This window comes from Paramacrobiotus metropolitanus, unplaced genomic scaffold, assembly GCF_019649055.1.
Source record: "Paramacrobiotus metropolitanus isolate TYO unplaced genomic scaffold, Prichtersi_v1.0 Parri_scaffold0000049, whole genome shotgun sequence".
In the NCBI taxonomy this organism is placed as follows: Eukaryota; Metazoa; Tardigrada; class Eutardigrada; order Parachela; family Macrobiotidae; genus Paramacrobiotus; species Paramacrobiotus metropolitanus.
Window position 1 is genome coordinate 410,051 of NW_026570269.1, and position 20,374 is coordinate 430,424.

Genomic DNA, 20,374 nt, shown 5'->3' on the forward strand with positions numbered 1-20,374 from the left:
TTCAGGTTTTTAATCCACGTAACAAGCCGAAGACAGTCGGCTCAACCAACCGTCAACAGCCACCATAACTTTTTGTCGCAACAGCTTTGCTGTTTTTTTCTTCCACTCTTCTGGAACTCCCACCTCCCCGTCTATGAGGCGGGTATTCCTTTGCACATGAAAATCAACTAACAGGGCCTACAACTTATGCACTGAAAGTAATAGTTTTAGGTTATTTCAATCTGTGCGCCAGGCAACCACAATCTTCGGTAGGCCGTTTTTAACATACAAGTCAATGGGCGATGCCCCTTGTTGCAACGCTAAGCCCACCACTGATCACGCAAAATTTTTGTTCTCTCCCGTGGCAAATACCTTTGGGGTTACCCAAGAGTTAGCAGAAAACCTCACACGAAAATATGAACTGGGGAATTTATTAGAGCGGCAGATGTAAGCATCCCAAAAAGGACTGCTACCTCTCCCCCTAAATCAACGCTCGGCTCGTTACTGAGCGATCAAAAAAGTCCAATTTTAGTATTTCTGGATTTGCGATAAAAAGTTACACGGGATAAGTCTAAATATAAGAACAGAACAAGGCCTACAAATATTTGCCGGTTGTTTTACAAAAGTGCCCCAACTTGGCTGCCCAGGGCTGTAGTTACGAGTTACGACATTGCGACTGTGATATTCCTGTCATAAAGTAGAACATACACAGGCTGCCAGGTTATTTTGGAAGCATAACGTCAAGGACACCGGAGGACGCTTGGTTTCCGAACGATAAATTCCGACAAGTAGTTGATGGTGGAAGTAAGTATACAATCTCCCCAAAACAACTGTTGAAAAAACCCACGTAAATACCTTCAAGTGGCCACCTATGTTAAGTCAATGGGCGACATACCTTAAAGTGGCCAGGGTGTGGCCCCAGAACCGATTTTCTTCCGGTTTTTTGGTACAGCATGTTCAGCTCAACTTGTTCTTTACAGAGTACTTAAAATTGTTAAATCGGTTGTACCGTTCTTTCGTTATTTATGTTGCAAAAAACCCGAGACAAAACGCTTAAGCCGCGCCCCGAGAGCCACTACACTACGCCAGCTTATTTCACTCATTAATCACGTATGTGCGGCTGCAGCGAGCACTCAAACTTGTTTTCCTACAGAGTTATTTTATGCGTTCACACTTCACAGTGCGTCAGTGTGTTGAGAATTGTGAGAGTAACAAGCGAAAACAAAGCAGCACAATGGAAAAACGCATTCTACAAGCTTGCGCTGATGTAAAAGAGAACGGTGTTTCTGTCAGCGAAGCCGCGAAAATCCACGCCATCCCGCGAACAACTCTGCGCAAACGTCTTGAAACCCCATGCTAAACCCGCACGGTGGAAGCAGCTGTTTTCGAAATTCGATGAAGAAGTAATATATGTATATATATATACAAGAAACAGCCTCGGCTTCGCCTCCGCGTTTCTTGTGGTCTAAAGTCTACGGCCGGTTTATTTAAATGATTTCGATCAGCTATTTAGTTAACACCTTATTCCTTCAGCGAAACGAAATGGTCCGAAAATAGCGCTAAAACGCAGATAAGATAAAACGTGAATTTATGGCTTTTGTGCACTCAGATGCAGTCCCTTTGACTCAGCAGGAAGTTTTTGTTAACTTTCCTTCCCGACTCTGAGACTACCAGATACTAAATTTTACCTAGAGAATGCTTGCAGTGGTACTTCGGTCACTCGTTTACCTAACGGGCTCAGTGAATGTAATACCGCGCCGGTCTTTTGAATATGGGCATTCAGATTATGGAAATGTTTTCTGCGGATTCTGTACGGGAATGTTGGGTTCGTGTACTCGTATCCCTTTTCATTTTTTGTGGTAATAAAAAACCTAGAATACAGATACCGTATTATTATTCCGTATTATACGGAATAATTTAAGGACTGGTATAAGCTGATTAATTATTACTCACTGTCCTTAGTTTTGCTCGGACTGTAACGAAAGGTCAGCCCGTTTGAACGATTTCTTTTGGTCGCAGTCACAGCTAAACGGCTTTTAACGAGCGGTCTTATCCTTAAGTCATGTTTTCGAAGCCATCCACTAGCAGCATCGTCTGTGTTACTGCTAATTGGCTTTTTAAATTTTGTAGGAGTTACAGTGAAACCTTTTTAATTTGTTGATCTAAAAAAGTACGGCCAGTTTAAATTAACTGATTTTGTGCACTATGCAACCGGACTTTGAATTTGTTTTCAAGGTCACCTTGAGCTTTCAGCTCTACCGGCACCGGCGTTTGTGAACGGGAGCCGGAGCGGATAATTACCAAAACAAAATGCATGTGACACAGTTTCCAGACATGCTGAATCGAATGGCGTTAGCAGTTTTTCGATTAATTTTTTGATTTGTTCTGACCAGATCGTACGGGGTTTTCCGTTGTAATATAGATCTTTACCTTGATATATATATATATATATATATATATATATATATATATATATATATATATATATATATATATATATATATATATATATATATATATATATATATATATATATATATATATATATATTTATATATATATATATAGTGTATATATTATATACTGGTTATATAGTATATCGATTAAGTTGTATCTGGTTATATCTGTTAATTATGTGTAATAATGCACAGAAAGACTGGCATTTTGCATTAGTTAGTTGCATTACATTTACTTCTATACGATCGTATGCATGTACTGTCCATAAATCTCGTATCCATGTCCTATCGTAATTACCAGTGGAATTTTACAATAATTACAGTACTGTACATCTTGCTGTAGCGCTCTACAACAGGAATTGCACTCATACAATCATTACAAGATTACTTTTTTATTTTGTTGACTACACTCAACATATGCAAAACTTTTGCTTTGGAATTAAAGAGCTGCATTCGACACTGGTGATCAAATAAAAACCAGTGAGCATAAGTGAGAGGGAAAGGAAGAACTGTACGGCGGATGGTCAGTCGGGTGTGGGATTATGTGTTTCCCAAGCGAAAGAAAACAAACGGAATCCCTAAATTGTACGGATCTTGTATGTTACAAACTTACACCAGACAATTCCCAGATAAAATACCTTTTGCACAAGTCACAAAATACTTTTAACACAGTTAAGTGCGTAAATGACTGTTCTACAAACTACTTTCCTGCACAGTGCACATACAAGCAGCTCTATCAATACAGACTGCACATACAGTCATCCCAATTCCAGCGGCAAGGAATGCTAGCAGTGCCACGTTAACCACTCTACAAAATACAAATCACAAGCGTTTTTTAACAAAAGACTCAAACAACAAATCAAATAACCAGACACTGAAGCCCAAAAATTCTTCGCAATTTGCAGACTTGTTTCCGCGGATGCCTTATTTCGGGTTGGGGATGGGCAGTTTGACCTCCATTTTGTGGGCCATCACTTCCTCCGCCACCCGTTTACTAGACACGACATACTCCAACCCGTGAGATCCGGTTGATGAATAGTTGGAGATGAAGGGCAACTCCAACAGCTTCGGATCAAATCCATGGAACAAGTACATATCACAGGTGACGACGTGCGACTGTCCATCGGAATCGCTCTCGCTGCTGGTGTCGGGATCTCTGGGCAGCAGTTCAACCTGCACCGGGCGGCGTTCATAATAATGCGGATGGCATTCCAGCTCATCCAGGCGACTGAGTGTGCTCTCCGTTACCAGGTACACTTCGCCGTGAATTCTCTAAAACGTTGAGGACAAAAAGAAACTGATAAATTTGGCAATGAATTAAACAAGTTCAAACCACGAGAGAGTCCCGATACCCATGTTATGACCAAGCAAGAGTTGTTGTCGCAGCAAAACACATGAAATTTTTGCGACGAAGTTGCAGAATGACTTCAGAATTTCACTGAGCTGAGTTGGTTATACATTATCCGCATAATTATTTGCCCGTAATGGCGTAATCCAGTCAACAATTGGAAAAAATTATCAAAAACCTTCAGCACTTACATGGCCATTATGAGGTTTATCCAGAACAAATGGGATATTATACCGTGTGGCGATAACCATGGGATAATATTCGATTGTCAAGGCATTCCCTACGAACGCTGTATTTGAATCCACATATCCTTTATCCAGCAGAACATGGTGATTGGGTTCATTGGACTTCAGCGTCCCATAGACGAAAATGTAATGGCGACGTGACATAATTCTGGAAGAGACACAAAAGTAGCGTGCGACAGTTAATGTAAGTGAGTATATTCCGAACTGACACCTCTGCGAAAATGCAAAATCGCTACGTACTCGACAGTCGACACAAGCTACTGTAGGCCGTAGGGATAAAATTGCAAAGCCACTCGTAGGGTGTAGGGTTTTGCCCAACTTATGATCAATAACAAGATATTATGCACTGAAGGCGTAACCGAAGGCGTTCGCGCACTAGGAGATAACTGGATGAATTTGTGTCCCTCATCCGTGGAACAGTTTCCCATGGGAGAACTGGGTTTCTAATAGAATGGCTGGATTAAGTGAGCACTTTAATTTACAGTCGTCAGGAACGAAAGCAGTTTACTGTTTATACTTTAGCCATAGAGCTAATAATGTACGAATGTACAGTATTATAAAGTACAGTACTGCATAGTCGCCATAGTGCATATCGCTGCACCTTTACAATCGAGGTCTCCATCCAAGGCGGATGGATGGTAAACGATGGCTTTGAAGCTTTCTGATTGCTAGCAAATGATGAAATCGTTTTCATTCAACTTACAGGTTACAATGTTAAGAAATGATGACATTCAGAAAGAAATTTTCTCAAAGAAAATAAATTAATATAAATTTTTTCAAAAATGTATATTAGTACAAAAATAGGTTTAAGCGAGAACTGTAATCAGAATTATAGTAACAGACGCCAGAAATTAGCGTACGAGTACTATACAGTCTATACAGTTAGCAGAAAGACAGAAAGTAAGTACTGTAGTCTTTCACCTTTTCAGCGTTAGAGTTACTGTCATTGTTATCATTGTTATTTCTTAACGCAGTTACACAGTAATCCAACTTTTGAATTACGAGAAATTTCATTTGCCAGATTTCTTTTGGCTGTTCAATGCATGCGTGCAATTTATTTACGTGCATTTTGTTATTCGCAATGTTTTCGAAGTGTTTTCAAACTAATCCACTATCTAACAATATATGCGCGAGTAACTGACCGTGTCCCAAATTCCCGGCAATTATCTACGTTATATGGTTATTAAAACAGCATTCCTTACCGGTCAGGTACATACGATTATGAACCAGTAATCGCCGAACTGTAGCATGTCGATTGTCTGTTCAATGCATAAAGCAAGCATTTTGTTAACTTTGCTTAATTGATTTACTAAGAATTCGTTGCACTTTGCTGTACACATTGCTTCAGTTACTTCACTGGCTTTTGAAATTTGTTTGTTCTGGCTTAGTAAATTAAAAAAAAAACTGTTGGAAGTACACCTAGCTGTCCTGAATCTATATATAGTGCTTCCCAACGCTAAGCCTTTAATATGTTGCACTCTGTACATACATTGTACAATTCTAGCACACCTGTACAATATACGCATGCAGTCAGGGCATCGATTAGTTTCCCAATATTTTCCGCACAGCATAATTATTACGCCCGAATTACCAGCAAATCTATCAGGGCTTGTAATTTCGTACTTTCCTGTGTGAGATTCAGTTTTACTTAAATAATAGATTATCATTTGGGAGCTTCGGCTGTTTCGTCACTGCTGATTCTAAAACGTGACGGCAAAACTTCTTTTTGAATACGTTTGGTGGCTTAGCCAGCGTTAAGCAGAACTGTACTTTTATTACTCTACTTCATGGTGTAGGAGCGGTCCCATAACCCGAGCAAGATGAGCTTCTCCAGCAGAATTGTAAGTGATGCAACTAATGACTGAATAAAAACCGTAGAAGTACTGGTGGACCGCTACTTCGAATTCCTGTAGGGTGACCTTACGCAAGAAAACGTTGTACGTTGATTTATGTAAATCCTAATTTTTCTTGATACCGTGCTCGGGCTGGTGCATTAACCTGACTTAACATGAAATTCAGACTTTTGCAAATACAGTAGGAAGTACGCCGCCCCTTCAGTTTTTATCATTAATATAATGCATATAATGTATTATGTATTAATATAATGCATAATGCTATACATGCGATTTGCGTTTTAGGAGCTTGATGAATTTGATGAGATGGCTTTCGGCCTGGGATCCCAGACCAACACTTCTTCTGCCGGTCGGCAGTCATCCGTGGAGGATCCTATCAGTCTCTTAAACAGCCGCGAACCTCCGCCACTGCGCTTTCCGGGAGTCCGTCCCGCTCCCGCGCCGGTCAGTTCGACCAAGATCCCTTTGGATGGATTGTTTTCCGACGAAGACGAAGATAACCTCTTTCCTTCCTTCACAAACACAACCACCCGGCGACCATCCACGCCCAACAAACCAGTGTCTTCGATGGAGGACACGGCCGCGCTACCACGAGAAATGTCTATCAGTAGCCGCCTCGGCTTGGGAGACGACGAGGATAATGCGCCCACACGCCCGGTCACGGCGGCCAGCTCGGTCCCGCGGCCACCTTCGCCTGCGGCCACTCCGGCCAGTAATCGTCCGGTTACCGCTGCGTCTAGTGTCGGTGGTCTGGGCATACGGACGAACAGCGACACCGCTCAGGCGGCGGTTCCATTACCCAGGGCTACAGTGCCTGATAGCACGGACAGTACGACGAATAATCGCGGGCCGGCGAGGAGTACGTTGTTCCGGAATTTGGCGACGCCACCGTGGGAAAGAAGCACTGCATCAAATACGGCAATCGCACCGATAGCCACGAGTGCCCCTGCGCCGGCCCCATCCGTCGCTACGAACGCCGCTGTCACTGTTCCCGTCCCACCAGCCGTACATTCGTCGATGGATGCTGCTCTGAATGATAGAGCTGTAAGAAAAAACATTGATACTTTGTACATATACTGTAGTATTACGGTGAAGAGATAGAAGTCCTGTCTTGAAGCACAGCTTATAAATTCTAACAGACAGTGTTACAGTTATTAGAAGTAGTTTATTAAGTTATCGGTCTAACACCAAGAATACTACGAGTAGTACGAGTATAATTAACTGTAAAGTCATCGTATCAAAGTAAATTATTTGACATATAAATATTAGTCGTATGGCCGCACCGGCTTTAGGCAGTTACTTTCTCTTTAATTGTGCCTACATGTAAAACTCTACGGGACCAGGATTCTCGAAATGTGAGAAAAGTAATGTTTATTTAGTTTGTAACAGCAAAACATTTTACAATAATTATGATAGTAGGGCCATGTATGGCAGTACTAGACAATATGAACCTGCTGCAAAATGGATTATGCAGTAACCTGCATAATGCATTGTGAAATTAATATCGCTTTCTCCAGGAAGCGGAAAGGTTACGAAGAAGTATGATATTCGGCGGTTCCGGCATGATGTCAACGCCTTCAGCACAACCAGTGGCCTCCGTAGAGCCTAATGCACACACTGCGTTTCCGGCTCCCGGACATCCGTTGACGTCCCAAGTGGACACGTCCACCAACCAGATGGTCGGCAAATTGATCCGGGACATCAACACAGCTGAAAGCGAAGATCACAAACGTGTTGCCAGTCATCACGAGTTTATTCGCCAGCAGACGCAGCACGCCGCACAACTGCAGCAGCAACAAGCGGAAGAATTTTTGAAGCAGTATTTATCCGAAAACCGCCGGCAGCTAGATATCCATTTGCAACGCCTCCGAACGGGACTTCCTCTGAATGCAGCAGTTGCCGGCGAGAGTGGAGTCGATTTGGAATCAAACAGAGTAAATTTGGATAACCTCGGTACGGTTTTGCTTCTGCTGTTTCATTTTTAGCAATTTATGATTTGTTTGACAAAAAGGATACAGTACTGAATGCTGCTGTATCAGTTTTGTTTGATAAAATACGTACAAGTATTTACAGACTGTACATGCAGATTGCCAATAATTACTTTATTTACCTACGCTCTGCGCATGTGAGTACTTACTTATTCGCAATGAATGAATGCACTTTCATTGCGCTACAACGTTAACTGAATTCATTTTGCATAGATTGGCTTAAAAAAACAGTTTGGGCGAATTATTGTTGCAGAGAAAAAAGTAGATATACTGGAGAAGCGACTTCAGGATCGCGAAGAGCATCTGCGCCGTTATGCTGATCAGACAATGACTTTAGAGCAGCAACATTGGGAGGAAATGCGACAAATTCGTGAAAAACACGAAGAAGCGATGCAACGGATGTTGCAAACACAGTTTGAATACGTTACCAATATGCAGAACAACCACGAAAATGTTCGATCACAATATACCGAAGCCATTCATTCCTTACGAGACGCACTGTCGGCAAAAAGCGGAATCGATGCAGTAAGGTCAACCGTGGAGCAATCGGCGCACGATTTCGCATTGTGGCGTACTGAACTTGAACACAAACATGAAGTGGCTATGCGCGAGAAGGACCACCAGTTACAAGTTCGTGACAATCAGTTAAAAGGTAATCAGTTTTCAGAATTATGCAAACTGTGATCAGATGATGAGACATTTCGTGCATCCGTTGATTACGCTAAAAAAGTATGCTTCAGTACTGCTATCTGAAAAAATTCAAAAATACTTATACTGTTTAGTCTATGTTTTGATAGATTTGGCCAATTTAATTGAGCGGCAAAACCAATCTTTCAAACTGGAACGCGAGTCAATGCAGAAACGTATCGACGAAGATTCCAAACGATTGCTCAAACGAGAAGCCGAACTGGAAGAGCAAGCTTATGCTCTGCAACGCGATCGCTCTGAATTTGATAGCGAGCGTAACAAAATTCGCAACCAGCATACAAAAGAAATACAGCGTCTAGAAAAGCGCATGGAAGAAGTACTGCAGGACAAACAAGCCGCGTTGGAAAATTTGGCCGAAGAACGGCACATCCTTGATTCTGACAAGAGAAGACTTGCCGACACCATTCGTTCAATTGAGGACAAATATGCCCTAGAGCTGAAGAAAAAGCAGTTGAACCTCGAATCCACCATGGAAGCGGTGTCAGCTGAGAAGAAGCTCTGGGAGGAGAAACACCAGAATTTAGATAAGGAAATTGCGGCTGTCCGTCTAGAACGAGAAAGGCTGGACCGCGACAAGACTGAACTGCAAGAGCGGAAACATCGTCTAGAACGCGCCATCGATGACCTTTCCAAAAGGGAGTCAGCAGCAGAAGACACCCTAATGCGAGCCAATAGAGCAAAACAAGAAGGCGAGCGTGCGTTTAACGAAGCAAAATTCATGGATGAAGAACACAAAATGCGGGTGACGAAACTTAATGGATTTCTGGAGCAACTGCGCGATCGGGAGATGAATCTGATGCGGCAGGCCGTAGAGACCAGCGTCGTAGGGCAGCGGCGGGCGAATACAGCGCTGAATTTGCTTCCGTATCGGTTGGGTATTGCTGGTGCTGGAATGAGTTCAAGCGGAGTAAGAGTGCAGCTGCTGCCAAATCCCGCAAAAGACGACCAGGAAGCACAACGTCACTGGCAGGAAGAGAAGGAATATATTGATGCCCTCAGAGGAGCACCGTGGAATTCGAAAAGAAATTCGTAGGCACTAGGCAGCGAATTTACTAGTGTACGAGTAATCAGATTTGTGACTCGAGCATCATGTTTGGTGCTTGATGGTGATCGCCTGACCGGTAAGAATCTTTCCGCTTCTGCTTCTTTAGACATACTGCTTTAATAAAATTACGAGAAAAGAAATTCGGACAACGACAATATTATTTATCAGTAAATACTAACTGCGATAAATCCACACAAAAGAAGTAATACCGGTAGATTCATAACCGTCAACTGGTTGTTATTTGAAGTATCAGTTCCAAAATAACATTCGCAAAAAAATCAACAAAATATTTTATAGTGGCAGCACTTTCCATAACGACGGAATTAACAGTACGACAAAATCCCCAAATGGGGGAAAAACGAAGAAAACCAGCATAAAAGAGGCAAAAGTGATTCCTACAGCATGCAGAACAATTATACGTGGTAATAAAAAAGCCAGTTATACACGGGCATAACCGATCATAAGCCCTAATCCGCAACCGCCGTCCAGTCTCAAAGCATAAATTTGCGGCAGTTGGCTGCTCCACACATGCACTTAATCTGCCGACCATCAATACTGTGCGGCGTGTAGGCATAATCCCAGCACAACTCATCCCCAGCCTTCACATCTTTCTTGGTAAAAAACCCAATGTGATAGACGCGCGAGCTGAACATCTCCCGATGGATATTTTGCGCAAAGAGATTTGGGTCGCAACTATGATTAAAGAAACGCGACACATTTCCAAACTGCCGCCCATCAATGTTGCACATATTCTCTTCGTCAGCAATGGGTGCGGCCGCGGTGGTACTGATGGATCCATCTGGATTAGTGACATGAGAGCGGTCGACGGTCTTCTCATAGTCCAGAGCCACCAGGTATTTGTCGTTGTTCTCCGAGATTTCTTGGTCAGTGATGATCTTTCCAAGGTAAAATCCCATGAATGTTCCGATAGGAATGTCACACAGCGCTCGGACGCCCCAGCCTTTAGTCGGATAATAATACAGCAGCACGGGAAACTGTACAGTGCTTGTCGTCACACGGTTGCCGCAATTAGGTCCGCATTTGCAGTGATCATTGCACTCCACAATACTGTAAGAGAAGCCAAATTAACAGATCATTTCCGCATTGCTGGTGGTAGTGCTGACACTTGTCAGTACTGCTAGTGGTACTCGTGCCGCTACAATATGCACGATAATTCGTGACATCTGCAATTTTACAAAGAAAACAGAACAAGGACTTAAATGATTAACAATGAATTCACAACTTTAAAACAGGATTTACCGACCATAAAGGTCTTGATGTAAGTAAACCGAGGTAATTCAAATAAAATTCATGAAAGCTAAACTCTTTTCAAGCTGCTTATCTTTCTGCAGGTAGAAACTTACTAAAGAGATCGTTCAGGCAGCCGCGAAGACTTATAACCGTAGTCGTCTTCCACCAAAGATATGCAAAAGCATCCCGGACCGCACACGCCCTGACAATCACATCCCTGCGAACGCTCGGTGATGCTCAATCGCTCCATCAGCTTAACCACCGCTTCGGATTTGACACACTTTTTACTATAATTAAATGTGTCCGGGAGTTTATCAGAAAAACAGTTAATCAACGGGATTTTGGCTGGCAGAAGCTGTTTATCCGCGATGTCTTCTCGGTACTTTTTAACCTGCGAGAAAGAATAGACGTTACGATATCTCTTGTAAATCTCATTTCCGACCGGAAAAAGTAAATCAGAATGCGAAGATATATCTTGAGAATTTTGCACCGAAAGAATAATTAAAATCACAAACAGCTTTCCACGAATCAACGTGATAAAGTAATTAGCAGCTGTTCAAATCATTGTTGAAGTCTTAATTGTAAATTCGGCCGGCGGCCCGGCGCATTATGACATCCGACCGAACTTACCATGCTTTTAGTAACCACAAACTTCCGCGTGATATCCACATCGGAACGAAAGGAAAAAAGCGTCATGGATAGAATGGACTTGACAGTGACCAGATAATCGCTCAGCTTGGCTTCACTACGAATCAGCACACCACAGGGACTGTAATACACCATCTTGTAATTAATCCGATCTTCACGGATATCATTTTTAGATCGGCGGGCTTTAATCGTGGTTCTGGTCCAGCCAAACAGCAACGGGATAACCAGCGGTGAATGGACAACTTTGGCATATTCCATCAGGCCGCGGTGTGACTCTTTGAATAAACACGCGGAAGAGCATTCATGAGCATGATGGGCAGCTCGCTCGTAGGTTGGATACCTGTAAAAAGATAAGTATACTTCTATTTAGAAATACTGATTTCCGACTGATTCATGCTTAATGCTACAGCAGAAACTGTACAGAAGAAAGTAAGCGCAAAAATGGATATCCACACTTGAGACCAATAAGCTGCCCAGGCCGGAAAACTGTTTACCCATCCATTATTCTAACGATCGAGTATGCCTAAAATAAAACCACCATCTCACATTACAAATAAAATCTTTTATCTAGTAATAATCGGTTAACAAACGACAAACACTGAAAAAGAAACAAACCATAACCGTAATATTAGTGTAAAACAAAAATTATTATGTCCTTATCGACATTTATGCAGTGCGATCACAAAGGTGAGACTGGCCAAGTTGTCCAGTACGTACCGGTAACCTGTATTCATTTGATGCGAAATGTGCTAAGCAATCACTGATTAGCCTGAATTTCTTATTAAAGTGTACAGTATCTCGCGACATCCTTCGCTAATGCAAAACTTCTCCTTTTGATAATTTGAGGATAAAATACTTGCATAGTTTATTGACAAGCGCATTCTGCGGTTTTACTTTCGTTTACTGAAATCGTGAACGCCGTTTGCAATTTGTTAGCCTTCCGCAGAAGTTTTACGCGTACGTAGTGCTGCCTGCCACAAGAGCTATTAACTTGATCCTTCGTGGTTCTTTATGGGGAAAAGATGAGTCGTCTTCATGATTTCATATGAAATTAGTGTCGCCGCCATCTGTTACGCAGGACACAGACGAACTGATCCCCAAATTTTTAAAAACTAAGGAAAATGGTTACCTCAATAACAATGCACTATGCATTCCAAACAAAAGTCGCAAATGCATTTTCGTATCGAAAACTAATTTGAAACCATAATACAAGTATCTATCAGAACGCATTCAGTGACTGAACTGCTTTCACATAGCAGAATACCATCGAGACACGATATTACGTACTGTAACATGGCTACACTTAATCGGTGCGTTTTGAAACTGCAACTTCACATCGAAGCAAGTTGTGTCCTACAGATTCCTGAACTTAAACCTGGATTCTTTGCTCCTGTTTTTCAACCAAAATGGTGTCTAGCCCGAACACAATGCATAGCAGTTAGCAATACAACCGATTAACTGCTATTTTACGTAAGACAAATTAAAAATATACTATATACCAAAAAAGATAAAAGCGAAGGCACCGCATTGCAACTTTATACCAGATCTGGTTCCTATCGCCACCTGTGCTACGCCACTGTCGACTCGGTATATCACCAGTTATTTTAGAAAATCACAGTTATATACTCATAAGCTTATGCACCCTCATTTCCTATATTTTTAGTCACCTTTTTTACTGTCAATTAAAAAACACCCGGTTATTGATTTTAGTAGACACCCATTTTATTTTACACATGCCGATCACATTTGAGCAAAACCACTTCTTGCGCAACACAAAATCGTTCCCTGCGCAACACAAAGTCGTTTCCTAAACTTTCCAACCAGCATTAAGTCTATTCGGTTCATCAGATAAGGAAATTTCCAGGACCGTCGGATAAATAATGCTTTAAATAATGCTCGACGAAACTTGCTTGGTATCTTTTATAAGCATCTTCAAAAACTGCAAAAAATTAGGAGATCATTGCAGCCACCCCTTTCGCACCGTTTTTTTTATAGACACCCGTTTATTTAAATAAATGCACCCTGTTGTTGGTCCTTATAGGCCCCATTTTAGTTTGTTTTATTTCTGATATGATCAAAAGAACAGATTATTTCAAACCTTATTTCCAAAACACAACATTATGGCATTTCACCGATGTTGCCTGTTAACCTTTTCATGCCTAAAAATTCTGCAAAGTCTTTGCCTGGTATTGCTCGAAATCATTTTCGAAGCTGGTAAACGTTTAGTATTCGTCGGTGAGATCACCATCAGGTTCTGCTACAAGATAAATTAGAACAGAAGGGCATTTCTGGTTCCCTACAGGATCTGAATTTGATGACAATAGTAATTATTCCAGAATCAGAAGATCACTACAACAAAATATATAATAGGTTTTGCCGATCTTAAATAAAAGTTTGTTTACTTTTCTGAACGTGCGAGAGAGTACTTTCTGCGATTGTAACCGTGCAACGCGTGCATCACAATTCAAAAGACAAAAGCACTAATTATCATAATTTATCATAGTATTAACTGCAAAAAAGGCGCCTACAAAAAACCAGGGTGTGCTAAACGAATAAAATAATTCAAAATGTCTATAATAAACAGGGTGCGGAAAGGGGGTGGCTACAGAAAGCGAGTGTATTCGGGGTGGCTATAGAGTATAGTGTTACCCAAAAAATAAGGAAACCTCTGTAGCCACAGCTTTCCACCGCCATTTTTTATAGTCCCCTTTTCGCACCCGTCCATATACAGTCGTATTATTACAAGCTGCGCCTCATAAATACCTGCACCAAATCGGAGGATGCATCATATAAAATAAAAAACACGAAACTTGGTTTCGTAAACTTTTGCAAAGTACTTACTTCGTGAGATCAGCATGGATAATTCGGCCGCATTCCTGTGTAGCGGATACGTCGCTGGCACTGATCACCTGCGCAGCAGGCTGGTCGGCCGGTAGACGAAAAAGGCTCTTCGAAGGAGATGCGATGGGGGCAGATGTTCCGTTAACATTCGATGTTGACGGACCGTCTTTTGGAATCGCCCCTTTCATCGACTTCCTACTCAAGGCCGCTGCATTATCATCACCCTCTGCATGCGGACGCTTGACTGGTTCCGATGGGATGGCAGCGGTCTTCCGCACTACAGGACGGCCTGGTGAGGATGGAGCTTTCATTTTGTCTGATAGTAAAAGAAAACAAATGACGGGTGATGATGTCAACCTTACTGGTAACAACAAAATAATAATACCCCTGCAACGTCCTCGTATGTAAATAATGCCACCTATGAACGCTAAATATCCTAGAAATCTTTTACCACGAAAGTTCGAAGGAGTGTCTCAGATAGTTAAGATAGAAAGCCCTTCGTAATCATGAATGGAAGAATCGTACCATAGCGAGTATAGTTACTATAGTAGTTACTGTAAGTAGTATATTAAATTATTACTGAATACTCTGCTGAGCATTAATCGAGATTTAATAATTTACTTACCTGCAACATGAGAAGATGCCCCGTTCTGTGTGTGAGAACAACTGGCTGTCTGTCGTCCAGAGCTCGACGAAGATCCAGGCGGGGATCCTGTGGAAGAGATCGATTGCTCCTGGATAGCTGAAGCACGGGATGGTGGCATTCTGCTTAACAGTCCAACCAACTGCAAACTACCCGACCGATAAATCACCAATCACAGACAAAAAAGCTTATGCATACGAAGATTATACTTCTCTAACCTGCTTTAGCAGCTTCTAGGAATTGCTTAAATAACAACAAAAAAAAGGAAAATTACACGAAATTCTACCACAACGCAGCCGAACAGTTGACTTCCGAGCAAGATATGGAAGTTACAGTAAGCAATACCCAGATAAAACAAGTCGCGTCGTTGCCATGTTGTGACGGCTGCCATGTGCACAGCATTTCTACTTACGTAACTGCCCGCTCAGTACATTTAGCTTTCCGACGGCAGTGGATGAACTTTTTGAAAGCCAGAATAGTTTTTTACAACTTAATTACTTACATGTTAAAAGAAAACGTAACCTGGTAAGTGGTAACCATAGTTAATTTCTGTTTCGTTCCGTTTTTCTACCGCACATGGATCTGTTATGTCGCAAATATCTGCCCATAGCCTGGATTTGCGTCGACCGTGAACCGTTGGGAGACGCCGTGACGATGATGGCTGTTTATCAGTTTATGCGTCAAGGATAGCCGGACTGGGAGGTGTATCTTTATTCGGGTTCCGCAGAGTTTCTTCTCGGTCGGATAAGCGGATGCGGAAGCAACAGAATGGATCTGACGTCTACTGGCAACAGTACAGAAGCGAGCAGATGCTGGTGGACACCCTTAAGGGAATCTTTTGTTTTGCCCGCGGGGACTTTCAGGCTGCCGCCGATTTGTACGTGTGCTTCACCAACCTTTGGCTTGGAAATTTTGCATATAGTTGGTTGAGTGTCTGCTGTTCCTTTGAAGATTGGAAAGTGCATTGTTAGTGCGCAAAGACAATCATCTCTTCCTTATTACTTATTCCGCTGCCTGTGCGATGCTCCAGCGGGATCCACGACATTCTCCGAAATATCTCAAACGCGCCTTGCAGCACTACGCTGATTCGCTGTTGCGGACATGTATCCCGGTTTGTGGACTTGACTGCAGGATCGCGACATCGAGTACGGCGTGGTGACGATACTTTTCATGCTCATGTTGTTGTAAATACTGTGCTATCTTCTTGAAATACATAAGGTGGCGCGCAGTCATTTGGTGAAATCCCATGCTCTTTTGCCCGTCGATCCTGTTATCGTGCGAACCCTCACTGACTATCTGACGGTGGCCTACAAGGATGCCGAAACGCTGCAGATTGTGCAACAAACGTTGAGCAGTCGGGTGTTTTGGAATGAAGCTGCTCGATGGGATGCACTTGCTGCTCGCGCTGCTCTGCTCTGGCAATAAAGTTGAATGAACTGTGGATGGAATGTATCAGTTATCCTGCGACAGAGTATTTTAGATTTTCCCCAAGAACGGTCAGTCTGCAACTTTAAATGCTACAAGCGGAAATGCTTTGACGGTAACGTTTAATGGTTTCTGATAGCCTGGTTCTAGAGCTAATGGGTAATGCGCTGGCTTTCCGTGGAAATTACGGTTATGCGTAATGGACTTTCGGGAATGTTGTAGAGGAATTCGGAAGCGCTCCTGAGCTGACCGCATATAGCTTTTACCGGCGTCCGGCGTTATCATTAAGCAAACGATGGACGAAGAGGCCGAGTTGGAGCTCGTGCAGTTGAGGGAGCAGTTGCCGTGGTTCCGCTATATGGGCCTGCAGAACCTGATCTTACTATCCATTGGGAAAGCGCAGTTGGCCTTTGAGGAGTATCGCCCGCGAAAAACCTTGCAAGCCATTCAAACTGCAGTAGATCTCTTAACCGAGTAAAAATTTTCGTTTGCCAAAGGAATGTTTATCAACTTTTTTGGCATATAATGTGGTTGTGTTGCAGAATTGTCCTATCCGGAAATGTGTCTGTGATGGTGTGGACGCTCCAAGCGATGCATGCAACGCCCTGGAGGGTTAGACTATCGCGTTAGACTATAGCTATTTTGGTCAGTACAAGCGTAAGGAAAACGTGGTTGTACCCGGTTAACAAAAGCGCAGCTTCTGCTTTTTACAGATATTATGGGCGAGAGCAGCAAATCCTGTATGTTGACCTGCATTCTCGCAGAATGGGCGGGTTTGTTGCGGACCGGATTGGATTAGGCCCAGAATACACTGCAACTGTGCGCCGACGAAACTGGCGTCGCGTTCCGCGAGCTGCAGCAGAAACTTGTGGATGCATCCACAAGTTTTATATGGCACGGTTCTTGAGGTGAGAAGGCAGATTTTCTTTTTGGTTGTCAAGGATATAAAAGTGGTGAAGTCGCGAGAACGATGTGTTTATACTTTATAGCGAAGTCAACCGGCACAGTGAAGCTCTGGATATGTTAAGAAGTATGCAGGGGAACCATCACGGGGCAGCATACTATTTGTTCTTGCTGCTGGTGCACTTCCAACTGGGTAACTAGAAGGACGCCGACGGATTAATGGTTGTGCTGGCTGAGATGGATGCTGGCGATGCACAATTCAGTGGATGCGTGCAGCTGTTGCGCTGAGTCGTGAAGCTGTACTGGTTGATGCAAAGCGGCGGTGTGGATGCTGGCAGTATAGATACTATGCCCGAGTAAGTTTTGGCTGAATTTGATTCGGCATGATCCTGCATTGGTTTTTTCTTCGACTGAATGAAGCCACTCCGTCTGCCATACGACAGCGTGATTGCTATCGGTAACTGATCGGCGAAAGGGCACATTCAACTGTAGAAGATCTTGCCGGTTCCTAGTGGAATCATTGTCGCTAGTCAAATGCTTCGCATGCGTCCGGAACGCCCGGATGTGTGTCTATATGTGGCCGAAGCGCTGCAGTCTTCCGACGTGGAGTTGTCACAACATTTCGCATTCACTGCCATCATGCTCAGCGAGTGGATATGTGGCGACCACGGAGTGGCCGTGCAGCCGCGTCACCTGCCAACCGGTGCTAACCGCATCCTTTACCATTCCCAGCTGCAGCTCAACATTCTCCATTTTCTTCTGAAGGGCGGACAAGGGACGGCAGCTACAGCAACAGGCGGTACGATTGATTCCGTGGTTAATTGGTTGATTGATGTAGCTTTGCGAGGCAATAAAGTGACCGGGCTTTCCATTTTTTTGTTACAGTTGGTCTTTAACAGTTATTATTTTAATACAATCATTTGCGTGCTTTCCTACCTGCGGACAGCACATTAAGCGCGTTTACTAATAAAATAAAACATAAATCTGAGTACTGCATTAAGGAAATCGTCAACAGGATAAATATTTTCCTGATTGTCTAATTAAGTTATTGACATATACCTAACTAATTATCTACCAGTGTTTATTCTAACTTAAGTGTTATTCTCCCGGCTGTCATAAACTGCCAAAGCAACGAAACAATCCCGGGAAAATCAATACAATAATTTTGTTTTAGGCGATAACAGTCGTAACACGCACTCACAGTCTTACTGCTACCACCTTGCCACCGATTGCATTGCAATCGGTGCTCTACTACTCTAGTACGAGTAGGTAATAGTAATACGTCTAAGTCTTTGGTACGTAGATGCACCGTGTTTCGAGGTTAACTCGAGCACTGATAAGATTTTTCTGCTGCCCAATAGTGCAAACTTTTTGGGTCACGCAATAGTTTTAAAAACCGTACACGGAGAACTATCAGTTGCGCAATTTTTAGAGTTGCATTTATACGAGTGGCCGAAAACTGACCACCACCACGTCCTCTTAATCCACACCTGGCTCCTTACTACCACATCAAACGATTTTAGCTATATCACTGTTGGATTGGTAATAAAAAGTTATACTAAAAAAGTACAAAAATAGGAACCAGATTATGTATGGGAATATTTTTTAATTTATTTTAGGCAACGGTCCTAGCTCGGCCCAGCAACGTTAACTCTGTGATACCGGTATACTCTGGAGTCCGGAGACTGGAGTCTAAAAAAACACAAGTCTAAAAAAAATAAGAAAATAGACAATGCGCGCAATCAAACAATTAAATACTGAAGTACGGTACCACGGGCAGGGACCAGGGTACCTGACGATGAATACGGGATCAAACATAATTTCTATTACAAATTACAACACGAGCACTTTTAACAAAAGCTTCGGAAACTATCACTCATCAAGCATCAATCGACAGCGGCGGCCTAATCACAGAGAAAATTTGGTCTAAATTCGCTCCCATCGGCGCCGTCCCCATGATCGATGCAGCATTTCCTCGCTGTATTTCGATACTGATCCGTTGGCGAAGATATTCCGTGGCTCGTTTTTCGCCGGTTTCCTGACGTATTTTCTGTCCGAATTCCGTTATTGTTCGGACAGCTTCCGGTCCGGGTGGTCCGAGCGTCTCAAAGCCCAGAGCACGGAATAGGTAGTCCTGGCCGATATCGCGATATTTCTCGATCTTGCCCTGCTCGGCCTGTGCTGCTGCTGCTCCCGCTCGTGCGGATGTCGCGACGATGTGCGATATGGCCATTGTATTGACGCACGTTGCGTCCCATGCCAACATCCGTCCTCTCTCCCATGGTGTCAAGGTAACGCCGTCTGGGCGCTTGCTGTCTGTAGGGAAGATACCTTGTGGCTCTAGTTCGCTTTCAAAGCCGGCCGATGCGAGGCTGCGCTTCACAATGGCGTTCAGGCATTTATGCGTAGGGATTCGTCCGCGGCTTTTCTTGCAGCTTAAGCCGTGGTAACCGCGGGCATCCGCCCACTCACCGCATACACAGCGGTGTGGGGTGATGATCGGTGCTCCAAGCCGTAAACCAGCGGCGATTCGTACTGCTGAGTCTGTAAGGAGGTTGCCAAGGGAGGCAGCCGGAAGCGCACCCAACCATGCGCCGTTTTCTTTCGTGCTAACACCGTTCAATCTTGCCTGTTCGGAGATGTCGTTCCCAGCTGCCGTTCGTAATCGTTCAACGGTGTTTTGGACAATAGGATTGTCCCATACCTTCTGGACCGGTCGCGCGTCATGGTGTGGGAGGTCTTGTTGGGTTACTTCTTGCCATTCTGCAGCAGCATCACGACAGTAGATCTGTGGTTGGAACTCGATAATTTCCGATGTTAATGGAGCCACCGAATAAGCAGAGGCCAGAAAGGCCGGAAGGGCAAGCTTTTCGACGCTTCGAATTCCGAGACCACCTTCTATTATCGGGAGAGATGCCTGCATCCATATGTCTTCAGTAATGTTGACATTGGTAATGCTAGTCAAGCTTTGCCGAATGATATCGTCAAATGCTTTTAACAGGGCTTTCTGCTGGTAGCATCGGCTGGCGCGCAGTTTATAG

General features: G+C 43.3%; 3 protein-coding genes and 1 long non-coding RNA gene across 14 annotated transcripts; 2 read left to right on the forward strand and 2 right to left on the reverse strand.

The window, feature by feature from the left end:
• Positions 1-2,900: 2,900 nt before the first annotated feature.
• LOC129591907 (gamma-glutamylaminecyclotransferase-like) lies at positions 2,901-4,629 on the reverse strand. Of its 2 annotated transcripts, XM_055487779.1 has the most exons (3): positions 4,269-4,629; positions 3,975-4,176; positions 2,904-3,707 (listed from the first exon to the last, which is right to left on the reverse strand). In XM_055487779.1, exons 2-3 carry the CDS (start codon positions 4,170-4,172, stop codon positions 3,360-3,362), a joined length of 546 nt encoding a protein of 181 aa, XP_055343754.1. In that variant the 5' UTR covers positions 4,173-4,176; positions 4,269-4,629; the 3' UTR covers positions 2,904-3,359. The 2 variants fall into 2 exon arrangements, with proteins under 2 accessions (XP_055343755.1, XP_055343754.1); XM_055487780.1 differs by lacking the exon at positions 4,269-4,629 and having other exon boundaries at positions 2,901-3,707; positions 3,975-4,262.
• On the forward strand, positions 3,707-9,773 carry LOC129591902 (fas-binding factor 1 homolog). 2 transcript variants are annotated; one of them, XM_055487774.1, is made up of 6 exons: positions 3,707-4,212; positions 5,825-5,869; positions 6,167-6,925; positions 7,399-7,834; positions 8,123-8,521; positions 8,667-9,773. In XM_055487774.1, the coding sequence occupies exons 2-6, from the start codon at positions 5,849-5,851 to the stop codon at positions 9,608-9,610; spliced, it is 2,559 nt and encodes an 852-aa protein (XP_055343749.1). In that variant the 5' UTR covers positions 3,707-4,212; positions 5,825-5,848; the 3' UTR covers positions 9,611-9,773. The 2 variants fall into 2 exon arrangements, with proteins under 2 accessions (XP_055343749.1, XP_055343750.1); XM_055487775.1 differs by lacking the exon at positions 5,825-5,869.
• On the reverse strand, positions 9,758-15,361 carry LOC129591903 (histone-lysine N-methyltransferase met-2-like). 3 transcript variants are annotated; one of them, XM_055487777.1, is made up of 6 exons: positions 15,224-15,361; positions 14,988-15,154; positions 14,363-14,678; positions 11,504-11,861; positions 10,987-11,264; positions 9,758-10,690 (listed from the first exon to the last, which is right to left on the reverse strand). In XM_055487777.1, the coding sequence occupies exons 2-6, from the start codon at positions 15,124-15,126 to the stop codon at positions 10,114-10,116; spliced, it is 1,668 nt and encodes a 555-aa protein (XP_055343752.1). In that variant the 5' UTR covers positions 15,127-15,154; positions 15,224-15,361; the 3' UTR covers positions 9,758-10,113. The 3 variants fall into 3 exon arrangements, with proteins under 3 accessions (XP_055343752.1, XP_055343753.1, XP_055343751.1); XM_055487778.1 differs by having other exon boundaries at positions 14,988-15,147; positions 15,224-15,344; XM_055487776.1 differs by having other exon boundaries at positions 14,988-15,328.
• A 99-nt stretch (positions 15,362-15,460) lies between these two features.
• LOC129591941 (uncharacterized) lies at positions 15,461-18,315 on the forward strand. Of its 7 annotated transcripts, none has more exons than XR_008690896.1 (6): positions 15,461-15,530; positions 15,616-15,882; positions 15,957-16,904; positions 16,973-17,075; positions 17,144-17,338; positions 17,420-18,315. It is a non-coding gene; the product is annotated as an uncharacterized LOC129591941 (long non-coding RNA). The 7 variants fall into 7 exon arrangements; XR_008690898.1 differs by having other exon boundaries at positions 15,481-15,882; positions 17,420-17,689; positions 17,754-18,315; XR_008690899.1 differs by having other exon boundaries at positions 15,481-15,882; positions 15,957-16,545; positions 16,653-16,904.
• Positions 18,316-20,374: the final 2,059 nt, after the last annotated feature.

Bases quoted from the DNA above. Each gene is read 5' to 3' on its own strand.
- LOC129591903 (XM_055487777.1), bottom strand. From the start codon at position 15,126: ATGCCACCATCCCGTGCTTCAGCTATCCAGGAGCAATCGATCTCTTCC. The intron at 14,679-14,987 runs GTAAGTAAATTA...TTTTACTATCAG, and splicing joins GGCATCTTCTCATGTTGCAG to ACAAAATGAAAGCTCCATCC. The intron at 11,265-11,503 runs GTAAGTTCGGTC...TCTTTCTCGCAG, and splicing joins TTGTGGTTACTAAAAGCATG to GTTAAAAAGTACCGAGAAGA.
- LOC129591907 (XM_055487780.1), bottom strand. From the start codon at position 4,172: ATGTCACGTCGCCATTACATTTTCGTCTATGGGACGCTGAAGTCCAAT. The intron at 3,708-3,974 runs GTAAGTGCTGAA...TCAACGTTTTAG, and splicing joins ATAAACCTCATAATGGCCAT to AGAATTCACGGCGAAGTGTA.
- LOC129591902 (XM_055487774.1), top strand. From the start codon at position 5,849: ATGAGCTTCTCCAGCAGAATT. The intron at 5,870-6,166 runs GTAAGTGATGCA...TTTGCGTTTTAG, and splicing joins TGAGCTTCTCCAGCAGAATT to GAGCTTGATGAATTTGATGA. The intron at 7,835-8,122 runs GTACGGTTTTGC...TTATTGTTGCAG, and splicing joins AGTAAATTTGGATAACCTCG to AGAAAAAAGTAGATATACTG.